We start from the raw sequence: 15,239 nt of genomic DNA, 5'->3' as shown, positions 1-15,239 counted from the left end.
CAGATAGCAATCGGATCTGGGCTATATACATCTGGACTGATTGTGGCTTAGTTCCGGCCCATATATGGCCCAGAATCATTACACATCCGCTTGCTATCTGGGGAGGCACCCCCAACGTATCAGCTCTGACAGAGGAGAGGAGAGGTGAGGAGAAGCTGATACCAGTCTCTGTCATGTCATACGGTAGGGCAGCCTTCAGCTCTGCAGACCCTAGCTGTGTTCGGAATCGCTCCCTCGTTCCCTCACTCCCTATTCCCTATATAGGGTTCACCATGTAGTGAACTACCTAGGGAACGGAGAAAATGTAGGGTACATGCACTGTTCCCTGCAAATCAAGGTGAATTGTGGGTAATAAATTGTGGACTATATAGGGAACGAAAATTCTGTGGCGAATTCGGACACTACAAACAAAATGGCTGACGCCCTATATAGTGCACTATATAGTGAATAGGGAGTGATTCCGAACACAGCTCCTGTGTCTGAGGCCTACTGCCATCTGGACTCGCTAGTTCGATAGCACCGAGGGGCCCTGGCAGACCGGGCAGTGCCAGGCGCCACACACCTCCTCCACCAGAACCCGGCAGAGCTTCATATCAGAGATTCAACTAAGCTAATATGTCAAGATAAAGGGTCCCTTTCAACTGAGCAGACCGGCACGATAACAGAGTCTGGAGGCTTATCAATTAACGAGCAGGATCCTCAGTTCAACTGCTCTTGTTGAATTGTAATGGAGGCTGAAGAGATCCAGCATCCAGACAGTAGATAACTGTTCTCTGGCTCTCGACCGGTCGTTTTAGAACCTCTATCTCGTTCTGTTTCTCGCTTGTTTTTTCTCTCTGACTATTTCTGGCCTAAGGTATCTGGCTCTGTGGTGCCTGCCAAGTGATAAGTGACACTGTCACCTTTGACCCCCAATGTAGCGAGGGAAAACCTTAGTCATTCATTACTAAGCCTGTGGGAAAGAGTGTGTGTTAGACCAACTCTCAGCTTAGGTAGACTTCCGCTTTGACTTTACCGTTATGGGACCACTCTGACCCTGACTGACCACGGGACCAATTACCCAGAATCCACTGAGACCGACCGAAGAACCGGCTTCCTGAAGGGAAGAAGCAAGGTGCTTTACCTGGGAGTGGTTACTCGAGGTCTCCATCTTCTCTTGGGACTTGTCCCGCGCTAGTTTGGCTGCTTCTTTCACCTCCTGGAATTTCTCAGCAAACTGAAATGAGACGACATACCAGCGAACAGAAGAAGTAAGAAATATAAACGTACGGCCATAAAACCCTCATGACTGAGCAGAGTGGGATTGAGAGTGAACCGTGGTTCAGCAGAGTCAATCGAGTATGAGCTGTGAGACAAGAGCTGTGTTCGGAATCGCTCCCTATTCACTATATAGTGCACTATATAGGGCGTCAGCCATTTTGTTTGTAGTGTCCGAATTCTCCACAGAATGTTCGTTCCCTATATAGTCCACTATTTATTACCCACAATTCACCTTGATTTGCAGGGAACAGCGCATGTACCCTACATTTTCTCCGTTCCCTAGGTAGTTCACTACATGGTGAACCCTATATAGGGAATAGGGAGTGAGGGAACGAGGGAGCGATTCTGAACACAGCTATGGAGAGCTGTAGGAATGCAATCCATTAACAACTAGAGAGGGCAAACAATAGGCCTTGTAGCAGTCATTTATAGTCTATGCACTCATTTATAGACTGTGTACATAACATCTTATTCATCGTCATTTAGTTCTAGTCCAATTTATGTTCATTGTTTTTGTGATTCGTTTGATACATTGAAAGCCAACGTTCTTTTGAACGAGACATTGCTTTGTGCAGGATAAAAACTGGAGATTAAACATCTGTACCGTAACAGACAGACACAGACACGCACGCACGCACACGCATGCAAACACACACACACACACTGGGAATTTGACAGACTGACCTTGGCTAGCTGTTGCTCAGAGGCGAAGCCGAGGCCGAAGACCGTGTTGGCCCTGCTGTCGGCCCACTGGCCAAACTTCTGGGACGTCTTGGTGAAGGTCATGTTGGGGGTGATGGTGCTGTTGATGATCACCTGTCAGAGAGAGAGACTCTGAGCGTTATTTCATAGTGAACCACTCCAGTTTGAGAGTGGAGTACACAGAGGAGCCTATCGGAAGTGTGCTTACTGGGAGAAACACACCAGGTGCTGGACTGAGCCAATCATGAGTGACGTCAGGTCAAAGACACTAGACAGGCCACTCCAGCATCTGCAGCTCACTGCTGAATGGTTCTATTGACTTCTGGATGAATAAAAACCCTATTGTTGTTAGATTAACACTCCCCAGTCAGAGTGAGAGCCTGTTCAGTGCTAGACCGGCCAAGACAAACTCTCTCCCTCCCACCTCCCACCTCTAAGAAACACAGCAGCGCTTATCTATGTGAGAATCAGTGGGAATGTTCTAGGGTCAGTGGGGTCAGTTCTTCCCTCAAGGTTGGGTTCGGGTTGAGGGACGATCGCAGACCGTGGGTCTGTTCCTACCCAGGGGCCACACTGTGCAGCGTTGTCCTGCAAGAAACGATTCCTGCTGAGAGTGAATCAGCGAAATGCGACGCATTAAATGTTTTGTCTTTGTTGCTTCTGTTTTTGTTTTTTTAACGGATGACAAAGCTGACTTTCCCTTCAAGGGTGATTTCTACAGAGTTTATTTATAATTAATAAAAACAGGTTGCCATAGTTTCCAAAGCTGAATACAATTCCAGCAAGCTGCCCAAATGATTATAAGATTCAAACATTGAAATATGTAATATGTAAGAGAGCAGATTCATCAATGAATCTATTAATCTGATGGAGTAATTCTCTGGTCAAATAGATGGGCAGTGCTCTAAAACAACACAAGTTGTTCAGAAAATAGCTACTTAAAACTCCAATCTTTCAAGCTGACTTCATCCCATCTGTAGACAGAAATACACAATTTCCATAATCTAACTAAAAAGGCAAGGATCTCTGTCTGTCTGTCTGTCTCACGATTATCTCATACCGTGAGGTTTAGTCTGTTCAACTTAAGATTTTTCCGTCCATACCTATCAACTGAGGCAGCCCTGCTATATATGCACACAAGGATCTTTTCCCATCTGCCATGCTGTATTACAAGCTGGTCCCAAGCAGGGATCAACCACTTTTCATCAACTTCCCTCCCTCTATAAACAAGCATTAAAGACCCTAGATAAAAGCCCCTCAGGTATCACCATTGTCACATCACTTAAAAGTATGACTTACTCACCCTGTATAATGATGCCTGCCTTGTTTTTAAAATCCTTCATGGCCATGCCCCCCCTCCCCACCAATGAGTCAGTTTGTGGCCAGAAAGGACAATGACAGACCAACAAGGTCCACATCTAGAGGGGACTGTGTGGTTCCATTTAGAAGGAGCGGTTTTGGACGTTCAGCCTTCTCTGTCTGAGTCACGCAGCCATGGAACACTCTTCCCTGCGCTACCCTGGGTCTGCTCCAAAAAACTGGCTTAAGGAAAACCAGAGCTGCATCCATAACATGATTTAAATTAAATCCTTAGTTATTATGTGTATTTATTTCCTTGATTTGTATTTCTTTACAACTGTACATCCTGGTGACATGCATCATGGGTGGGGGACGACAGGTTCACTGTGTACTTGTTTCCAATGCTATCGAATGTAAGTGCATATTGTTTTTCTCTTCAGTTCATGAACTGAAGATAAAGACCAGTTTTGGTTATGAGGAAGCCGCATAGCAACAATATATTTTCCATGATTTGCTGCTCTGGTGGTGGAGGGCGGGGACAACATTAGCTAGCTAGCTGGCTGGCTAACATTAAAAAGTCCACTTCCTTGACATCAAGCCAACTAGCTAGCTAGCCAGACAATGACTGATGGCTTCTGTTTAGCTCAAATGTGACAGTGTATTGCTCAGGCCTCAAGGACGTTCACCATCCATTGGGAAATTGTTTTGAACGGGCATTGCATTAGTGATAAACCAAAACACAGAACAATAAGAGGCTGGGAAGCAGTTTGGGGCTTATGGTTCATCTTGAGACAAGGAGAGTAATCTAAAGATAATTTGATTTGTTTCCTTATTTCTAGAGTCACTGCCTCTTGTTCCTCCCCAAGGATCAGAAGACGCCAATCTTAAAATAGTTCTCCCTACCATCTAACAGCCACACACGAACACGCACACGCACACACACACACACACACACACACACACACACACACACACACCACACGCAGGCACAGTCCATTCCTGACCCACTAACCCCCCATAATTCCCAAACTGGTGGCTATAATAGGCCTACTACTGTATGTGTCAAGCCTACAGCATCAGATGTCAGAGAGCATCATAAAATATACAAATAATCTACAAATAAAATGACAAAATAAAAATGAACAACTTTAACTTTAAACATTAATAACTGGCTAGTACTGTATGAGAGTGTAGCTTTTAGGGCATAACAAATAATAACTTTATTTGTATAGCGCCTTTCTGAACATACTTACAAGGTGCTTTTACAGAATAAAATCCAAATAACAATTTAAAAGCAGCAAACAGAACATTGACAATACAGGAACCACAATAATCAAAAGGAGAGCAAAGGCAACAGGAATAGAATAAATACAAGTACAATTACAAAGTGCAAAAAGCCATTTTGAAGAAATTTTTCTTAAGTTTTTAAAAGAGATTTAAAAATGTTGACTGAACTGGCTAGTTTGTGGTTGGCTTGATTCCAAAGTCTTGGAGCTTGGACAGCAAAAGCCCGATCGCCCTTTGTTACCAGCCTAGACTTGGGTACCACAAGTAGGGCCATGTCAGAGGACCTCAAGGTATGTGTGTGTGAGGGGACAATGAAACAACATCTGCACTGTTCGTTAGCAGGACCACATTCATGTCAGACACACAGGTACACATGCTTGGCCATGCGCACCCTCAACAAAGACACTCACATAGTGGTGCAGAACAAAGCCCACATTCTACCAGGGAGTAACAGAAGTAGCACAAGTAAATTACCCTGCAAAAATCAACTGACAATACAAGTTAATTAGCATGTATCTCATCTCATAGCAGCATCAGAGGCCGGCGTCAGAAAGCTGGGGACACTGGCAGCCTCTCCTGTCTTCTCCCTCTGTCTTGTCCCTCACCCCCTGCGTCTCTCAGTGTCTCCCGTCTTCTCCCTCACCCCCTGCCTCTCTCCCTTCTCTCTCCTCTCGTCCTCAGCTGCTGAACTTCCTCCACTCCCTCGCTCCGGAGCGCTGGAACTCTCACTCCTCAGAGTGCCCAGAAAACACCATCTTACAGAGACAGGAATGAGGAGACGCCATCACCCAACAGAGCAGAAAAGTGCATCTCATCAGTCAGACCAGAAGTAACACTGTGATGAGATGTGGGTGAGGGAAATGGGAACATAAACTATCAAGACCTACTCAGAATCCATCAAGCGGGGAATCATTTGGGGGACGGACCGTATACAGCAGGCCCTGAGGGCACCTCTCAGCGAAACCATGTGACTAATGAGTGGAGATGTGCAGGGAGGAGAATGTCAACCGCAGGATAAATGTATTGTATGTTTTGTTTTTTGAATCTTTTAATAGTGGAGACCATTGAGAGCTAGGTCTCCTTTAAAATCGTTCCCTGGTTACAATAATATACAGTATAAAGCACCAAACACCAATAGACAATAAATACAGAAACATATAGTATAAAGATAAAACATAGGCTACAGTATAAAACAGCAAACACTATAAATATCAAAACAGCATACAGTTACACATTAAAACTGAAACTAAACTGATAAACTGAGAATTTAAAAATATATGCAGACTTCGACCTCAGTAAAACATATTTTTAAAACTGCCGAAGGGGAATAAAACATCCAATTTTAAAGTTTCTTGGAGCTCGTTCCAAGCTCTAGGGGTAAAAATTACTACAGTAAAAGCCGTTTATCCTAGTTCGGTTTTGGCTCAAGGAACCAGAGTAGCCAATCCTGGGACCTTGTTTGGTGCTGACTAGAACACCATGTCATGAGGGATGGCAATTAGGTAGCTTTTGTAAAAGGGTGCATTGGACAGATATACGAGGATGAGGAGTTCTATTTCTGGAGGCTTCGCACCTTGACCTGCTACAGCTTGCTTGGAACCTCGAAGGAGCAGGTCCAAAAAAAGTAGCACTTGACCTCCACTTTTGCGTGTTGGAAAACCAAAAAAAGCGAGTAGATGTGAGTTGGTTCTTTTTCGTGCAGTGGAACTAAAGTAACTAAAGTAATTTAGTAATTTAGTAACTAAAGTATTACACGTAGCACCTTTAATAAGTCAAACAATATCAATAATTATTCAGAGAAAGAGAGACAGAGAGACAGAGAAAGAGTGGCAATTGTCTTTTTTCTCAGCCCATTCTCATCCTCCTTCAGACAGAGAGGCACACAGAGACAGGAAGGGCCAAGTACTCGGTAACACTTTCCAATAAAGGTACATTAATAAGCATTAGTTAATTCATTATTAAACATTAAGTATCAGTTAACTAATGTCTCTATTAACCATTTACTAATGTTATTTAACTCACCTAACCCTAACCTTAACTAAGTTATTAATTAACATTAGTAACCTAACCCTAAATAAGCATTGGTTAACAGTTAACTAATGTTTTTTGTGACCCTTATTGTAAAGTGTGACCGGGTACTCTAGGTGTGTGAATCTATCCTGACTTGATCTCCCTGCCATGTGGTGTGTAATAGGAGAGATCATCAGCAGAGAGGGATATAATCCACTTTGCACCAGCGAAACCAGCCCACCAAACCACCAGGCCCCTGTTTCTCTCTGCTCACCCTCTCTGCCCTCCACTACCAGGGCGTACTGATCTCCAGCTAGGGCGTGGCTACAGCAGTTGCTGTGGTGTGGATACTGTACACAAGAGGTATTTGTGGAGCACGTGTTTTTCACCCGGTAACAAGATAAGAGGACAGCCTGAAATGCTAATGCTAGTCGTGAGTATGAGTCTTCCTAGTTTGATCACCCCTGCTGAATCCGATGTGGTGTGACAGGATCAACATCCCCCTAATCTCCCCAGTCAGTAAAGATGGGCTGCAAAGAATTAACATCCCAAATCAGGATCTCTGCCCACACACCCCGTGCAGAATTAAACACAAATTACACATAAACGGATGACACGTTCCAGCTCATCCGCTCCATATGGATGAAGGGATGAGGGAGGACATGCAAGAGAGGAGGAGAGGATAGAGGCAAGACACAGGACACTGCAATCCAGAAGTGCCTTAATATTGTCCGTACAGTGTATTCGTCCTACACCATCTGAAATAAAGGCATAGGCTAGCCTACAGTACAACCCATGGAGGCTTTGACACAGAGAAGAGACTAGCTCCAGAGCGAACACCCTGGTGCTTGGTCTGGCCCACAGGACGGGTATGTGCGAGTGATAGGGGCAGCTGCAGGGGTGGCGAGGTGGGCCGTGTATCAGGTGGCAGGGGCCGCAGACAGGTGGTGGGCTGGACCAGGCGCTGGGCTGAGGGGTCACTGTGGGGGCGCCGGCCAGGGTGGTTATGGGATACCTCCTGTCCTCTTGGGACCCCCTTGGACGATTGTAATAGTGTCTGCTGACAACACGTAATCTGTAGAGTCAGCATCACCTTAAAGTTAACACCCCATGGGTGGGCAGAACGGGAAAGGTTGGAAGGAAGGCAAAATGGATGAGAAGAGAGAGAGGGCACACAACCTAATAACCATTGTAACCTCTCCCCTCCTCCTTGCAAAGCCTCAATTTACAGTACTGCGACAGTGTCACCTCACCCAGGGGTGGTAAAAGGATAGCCCCTCAGCCCCGAGCCTGGGGGAGGGGGGGGGGGTGGGGGGGGGACAACTGACCCAAACGAAGAAGAAGAATAAGTGTCACCGTCCGGCAACTTGATTTTAACCTCTCCGAAAGTCACAGGCACTCTGATTTTCAACACACAGGCCTTTCTTATTGGGCGATACTAATCAGCAGTTAAAACTGCTACAGTATGCAGAGCTGGAAGAGAAATCCAACACTGCTTCGCTGTGCGTCCTGTAAGCAAAATATACCGTATGCCAATCACCCAGAGTGATGAGTGAGGCATTGAGGGCTGAGGAAGAAAAACGCTGATGGACTGCTATGCTGCGGTCACGCCATTATCGGACTGCCCCTGCCACCGGGCAAAGACCAGACAGAACATTGTGTGCCGGTGTGTGAGAAAAAAGACACTGGGTTTGCCTTTTCATCTCTCTATCTCACTCTCTAGCTGCGAGACTAGATACCCTACATTCTCCCTATTCAGTTCCACAGGTAGCCAATCAGAGCCCTCTGTTGTTCAACCCACTCTCTGATATCACCCACCTCTCTATAGACTGAAAGGAATGAGTACAATGGAGTTGAAGCAGTTCACCTCTCTCCAATTGAACCACCCACTGATTTCGCAGACACCTCCAATCTGCTCATTACTGTCTGTTTGTTTGCTAGGAGCGGTCGGTGAGTTCGGAGAGGGATTATGCGGAGCAGGATGACATCAGGGACTAGGGAGGGATTACACACACTCTGACAGGACCACCGCATGGTGCGCATGCCTGGGGAGAGACAGGACTGGGAGAGATATGGCCGGGAGAGACAACGGCTCGGGTGTCAGCCAACTGTGCTGGCAGTAACTTTACACTGGTCTCCCAAAGCAATGCCCCCCCCCTTACTAGTCCACTTCTGCAGAATTGTTATCAACTACGTACCGTAATCATGATAAAAGCATTATCATAGGTGATTTTAACCTACATGTGGATAAGAAGTCAGATTCCAAAGCCATGGATTTTCTAAATATTCTGAATTATCTGGATTGTGCTAAACATGTCACTGGACCCGCCCATAGCCACGCCCATAGCCTCACCTATAGCCTTGGCCTCACCTATAGCCTTGGCCTCACCTTAGATCTGGCCTCACCCATAGCCTTGGCCTCACCTTAGATCTGGCCTCACCCATAGCCTTGGCCTCACCTCAGATCTGGCCTCACCCATAGCCTTGGCCTCACCTTAGATCTGGCCTCACCCATAGCCTTGGCCTCACCTCAGATCTGGCCTCACCCATAGCCTTGGCCTCACCTCAGATCTGGCCTCACCATGGCCTTGGCCTCACCTCAGATCTGGCCTCACCATAGCCTTGGCCTCACCTCAGATCTGGTGATAACACATTAACTTACTGTTGATATGTCCTCCATTCTTGATATGGCTGTCTGATCATTATGATTTATTATTTCGGTTATAGCCTGCACAGCACAGAACAATACTGAATGCCTTGTTAGAAAACAGTGTCTTACCCCTGAGGTTGCTGCAAACTTCACGACCCGTTTAGGAGCCAGGAGTTATTCTACACGTGATGATCACCTAGTTACCAAACTAAGCACAACGCCGTTACCCCGTCAAACAAAAAAAGCCCAACCCCAAACAGAGAGCCCCCTGGAAAAATGAGGAAATAACTAAATTAAAGAGAAATTGTCATGTAGCAAAAAGAAAATGGAAAGTCTAATTTACATATCCACCATGACATTTTCTGTGAGCATCTTGGTGTGTACAATAAGGCAATCAGAGTGTCATTTCAGAGGGTCAGAGGGTCATTTCTCCAGACTGAACAGCGATGATCAGAACAATCCGAAAATCCTCCTCTTTGACCATCTAATTAACCCTGTCCACTTAGACTCCGGTGATCTTTTTTTCCCACATCGACATGTGAAGAGTTTGCAGCATACTTCAGGGATAAGATAATCACCACCTGGTCTGGGATAGCTCAACGAAGGAGTGAAACCTTATAATCTCCTACCTCACTAAGTGTTTAGCCCTGGTTGACGCTGACATGCTAATGAAGGTAGTAGCACAGCCTAAGCCCCCCACTTGCCCTCTTGATCCTGTCTCCACCACATTTTCAAAAACAATTTTAACTGTTTATCAGATTAGATCCAAGCTATTATTAAAGTCGCACTGAAATGAAAAAAGCATTGTGTCACATTTTGGTTCACATAATTGGTCATAGTGTTCACCTATTCAACGATGTATGGCAAAAAATTTACAAAATTACACTTTTGTTGTAATCTTATATCAAAGTATATAATTTCTTACTTCCTGGAAAACGGTAGGTCACGTGCAATGACGACAACAGGTACCTTAGATTTTAGGCCAATAATCTCACAACATCCACCCGTAAATCAACGCTATCCTTCTATCGAATCTGTCTAAAGTTATTAAAACCCGTCCACTTGTCAATGTTCTAATCAAATTCCTCTAAACGCATGTCCCACCCTCATAGCTTGTTTGCGTCGGAAATACGTCAAACTACTGAAGTTAGATGATCTCAAACATCCGTTTCAGTGCGACTTTAATGATTCTTTACAGACAGGAAAATTATTTTCCAACCACATATAAGACAGCTATAGTGAAACACTTCCTGAAGAAAAATGACTCATCAATGCTCAAACATTTTAGACCAATTTCTAATCATCCTTTTTAAGCAAAATTTTAGAGAAATTCGTTGTTTTTTTTACAGTTACAGATTATGTATTTTTTTCACCTCAAACTGCATTTTGCACAATGTTGGACACCAAAAAGCTCTGCCGTTTTTGGTACAGTCAACAACAGTATTCTCATAGACAGATTACATAAATGTGTTGACTTCTCTTGCACTGTTCTTAACTGCATCTTACCTCACTTACCTCACAGGTAGAGAATTTTTGTTGCCCTCGACAACCACTCCTCTAAGAACTATGACCTCAACGTTCAGTCTGTATACTGCCTCTTGGCAGTCATCAGGAGACACGGCATCAATTTTCACAGTTACGCTGATGACATTCAACTCTATATTGCCGTCTCTGATGACACAACCAAGCCCTATTGATGATGAATTCTTTGATGACTCAGAACGTCTTTCAGCTCAGACATAACAGAGGTACTAGTCATTGGAGCAGAGGCACAGAGAGAAACTGAACTCTAGACTGAAGTCACTGACACTCAGTCCCACGCACCAGGCTGAAAACCTACAGTAGGTGTGATCATCATCATCAATTTAATTTTTGATGCCCACCTTCGGAATGTGACTAAATCTGCCTTTTATCACTTTAAAAATATTGCCAGGGTTTGTCCGTTTCTATCCCAGGCCAATTGTGAGGGAGTAGTTATCACTAGTAGGCTGGACTATTGTAATGCTTCCCTGCCCCAGCCTGTGGAACAGCTTGCTGGAGGACCTGAGGGGGGCCAAGTGTGTGGTTATCAAGACAACTTAAAACCACCCTTTTAGCCTGGATTTTATCTAGTGTGTTTATTTAGATTTGCACAAGTTCAGCACTTGGAGTTGCATTTGATGTATGACTTGTACTATATAAATACTGATTGATTGATTGATGGATTGATGGATTAATGGATTGATGGATTGATGGATGGATGGATGGATGGATGGATGGATGGATGGATGGTAGAGACAGGGCTGGTAGAGATAGGGAGGGCAGGGAGAGAGAGATGGGAGAGACAGATGGGAGAGAGAGATGGGAGAGACAGGGCAGGGAGAGACAGAGATGGGAGAGAGGGCTGGTGTGGATGAGCTGCTGTGCACTTAAATGGATTTTGCCGTTCAGAGCAATGACCTTTGCACTGGGGAAACGAATGACACCGACTATCAATAATGATCAAGACAGTTCTTAACAACCAGAATGGATGCTTGAACTCAGCTCTTTAACGACTGGGCTCCACTCCATCCATCAGCATCAACCATCAGAAGCTAAGGCAATGAATCCACTGTAATTAATGACAGCAGCTCCACTGCAGCCGTTGCCTCACGTTCGATACCTGCGTCCGACGTTAGAGAATTGCAGACGCTCATTACTTGATTTTTGACGGACACTAACTGTTGACGCTGACAGCTGCAGTGGAGCCAAGCCATAAACTGACCTGTACAGCTCAGGTACAGCTCAGGATGGAAATAAAACCTTATATAAATAATGACTACTTGAGTAAAGTGTTTTACACCCCTCCGCACACGCACACGCACACACCCCAATTCAAGTAGGAACTAAAATGTAAAATCCTTCTCTTTTTGAGCCAATCCTGCTGTGCTTTTGTAGCCTCGTGAGACCATCCTGATCTCGCACTCTCACATTCCGTTTCTCTACGCACCTCAGTCTGGCCAGGCTCAGTAGAAATCCATTTGTGGCTGAACAGAATTCGGTCTGGCCAATAAGTGTCCTGCGATGAGGAACTACTGGCAGCTATGGGCGTGGTTTAGGTATGACGACAGCTGACAATGGCAGCTCCTAAAGAATAGGCTAGCGTGGATGTTGCTAGAGCATCAATTACACTACATCTGTAGAGTACTCACACCCCTTCACTTTTTCCACATTTTGCTGTTACAGCTTTATTCCAAAATAGATTTAATTAATTTTTTCCTCAAAGATCTACACACAACACCCCATAATGACGAAGTGAAAAAAGTTTTAGAAATGTTTGTATTTTTAATTTTAAAAAAGTGTACTAAAAAAAAAAGTGTACATGTACTAAGTATTCACACCCTTTACTCAGTACTGTGTTGAGGCACCTTTGGCAGCGATTACAGCCTCAAGTCTTCTTGGGTATGACGCTACAAGCTTGGCACACCTGTATTTGGGGTATTTCTCCCATTCTTCTCTGCAGATCCTCTTAAGCTCTGTCAGGTTAGAAGGGGAGCGTCGCTGCAGAGCTATTTCCAGGTCTTTTCATTGATGTTTAATCGGGTTCAAGTCTGGGCTCTGGCTGGGCCACTCAAGGACATTCACAGACTTGTCCCGAAGCCACTCCTTTGTTGTCTTGGCTGTGCGCCTAGGGTCAGTGTACTGTTGGAAGGTAAACCTCGAAGGCCCTGAGTGCTCTGGAGCAGTTTGGTAAACCTTCGCCCCAGTCTGAGCAGGGTTTCATTAAGGATCTCTCTGTACTTTGCTCCGTTCGTCTTTCCCTCTATCCTGACAACTCTATTAGTTCCTGCCACTGAGAAACATCCCACCATGCTATGGAAGGCCATGGTATTATCCAGGTGATGAACAGTGCCTGATTTCCTACAGTCGTGACGCTTGGCATTCAGACCAAAGAGTTCAATCGTGGTTTCATCAGACCAGAAAATCTTGTTTCTTATGGTCTGACAGTCCTTTAGGTGCCTTTTGGTGTGTAAAATAAAATGTGCCTTTTACTGAGGAGAGGCTTCTGTCTTGCCACTCCACCATTGGTGGAGCGCTGCAGAAATTCTCCCCTGATTACTTACTTTGGCAGGGCGGCCAGCTTTGGGAAGAGTCCTGGTGGTTCCAAATTTCTTCCATTTACGAATGATAGAGACCATTGTGCTCTTCGGGGCCTTCAAGGCTGCAGATTTTTTTTGTACCCTTCCCCAGATCTGTGCCTCGATACAATCCTGTCTCTGAGGTCTACAGACAATTTCTTTGACTTCATGGCTTGGTTTGTGCTCTGACATGCACTGTCAACTGTGGGACCTTATATAGGTGTGTGTCTTTCCAAATCCTGTCCAATCAATTGAATTTACCACAGATTGGACTCCAATCAGGTTGTAGAAACATCTCAAGGATGATGAGTGGAAACAGGATGCACCTGAGCTCAATTTTGAGTGTCATAGCAAAGGAAGTGAATATATATTAGTTAGTTAATAGATATTAGTTAACGTGTGTATTTTTACTTTTAATACATTTGCAAACATGTCTAAACACTTTTTTCTCTTTGTCAATATGGGGTATTGTGTATAGATTGATGAGAAAATGAATGTAAGTTTGGAAGGCTGTAACGTAACAAAATGTTTAAAAAGTGAAGAGGCGTGAGTTCTTTCCGGATGCACTGTATATGATCTGGAGAGTAGTTCTTCATTGAAAGAGCAAAGAACAGCACTGAAGGCTTTTCTCAATGGAAAAGATGTTTCTGCTCTTCTCCCGACTTGAAGAGAGCCGTGATAGACATATGGCTCATCCAATCACCTGCCTGTATTTTCTGAAAGTGCCTGCCCTTTTCCAAAGAGATTCCAATAGTGACTTCCCAGACGGTTATGTGTAACAAACGACCTAGTGCGTCAGGTTAGTACTTTTGAGCACCCCACACAATAAAACTGATGCGTGCGCACACACACACACACACACACACACACACACACACACACACACACACACACACACACACACACACACACACACACACACACACACACACACACACACACACACACACACACACACACACACAGAACTACAGCCAGTCCTCAGACTAGCTAGTCAGGATCTCTATTAATACGACTGTACGGCATTCTAAGCTAAGATACATGTTGGTTGGTAGGTATCGCATTGCTCTGAACTCTAAGGGGCGAATTCACTAAAGCAAATTGCGCCCGCTAATTGCACCATTATATTGCGCGTCAGTTGCGCCCGCTATGTGCTCCGTTTTAAAAACCTATTCACTAAAGACATTGCGCTAATAATATCCCAGCGCAAACACGCCCATTCGGTGTTTGCGGCTGAGTGCAATTTGCTGCAGATATAGGAAATGACTATAAATACTGCGCATACAGCGCATACAACTCGTATGCATATCATTGGACGATGGCAGACAGAAAAAGAAAGATACGATTTTCAGACAGCGAACTTGAAGGCCTCACGGACGAGGTTCAAAAACATGTCTCACAGCTCTCCGCAAAAAATATCACGACTGCAGCAAAAAATCATATTTGGGGTTTAATTTCCCAATCAGTCAGTACCATTTGCGTGTGTAAACGCGGAAGACTGCAAACGGAGGTGGAATGATTTGAAAAGACGAACAAAGGAAAAATTGTCATTTTATGTTATGCAAGTTGCAGCACGATGATTTGGCATAGGCCTACTTTTGGGGGAGTGTATAACATTGCCCCACCGGTACGATCTAGGCATCTAAACGGCTTTTCAGGATTCCAAATGTGCACTCAATCACACCGCGCGTCCTGATGTGAGCCCAGTTGTACGCCGCCTCTCCAACGTTGGAAGGATTGCGCACGGGAGTCATCATCCATGGCTGAAGATGATACCTATGATACAAAAGCAAAATACCATTCAAATAAAAAAAATATTGTGTAGGCTATGTTTTTATTTATTTATACCTATATCGGCCCCCAGCCGTTCAATGAACAGCTATAGGGAATGCGCAGTTTCGCGTATAGACTATTATACGCACAGTTTCGTGCTA

General features: G+C 44.7%; 1 protein-coding gene across 2 annotated transcripts in view; it reads right to left on the bottom strand.

The window, feature by feature from the left end:
* The window catches only part of homer2 (homer scaffold protein 2), a 42,183-nt gene that overhangs the window by 12,184 nt on the left and 14,760 nt on the right, over positions 1–15,239 (bottom strand). For both annotated transcript variants that reach the window (XM_084436742.1, XM_084436741.1), the window contains exons 3-4: positions 1,945–2,076; positions 1,124–1,216 (exon numbers count right to left, since the gene is read on the bottom strand). In XM_084436742.1, the coding sequence (XP_084292868.1) occupies positions 1,124–1,216; positions 1,945–2,076 (225 nt within the window). The remainder of the gene's footprint in view (positions 1–1,123; positions 1,217–1,944; positions 2,077–15,239) is intronic.

This window comes from Borostomias antarcticus (assembly GCF_949987555.1).
Source record: "Borostomias antarcticus genome assembly, chromosome: 4".
NCBI lineage: Eukaryota > Metazoa > Chordata > Actinopteri > Stomiiformes > Stomiidae > Borostomias > Borostomias antarcticus.
This window is presented reverse-complemented; position numbering and strand designations above follow the sequence as displayed.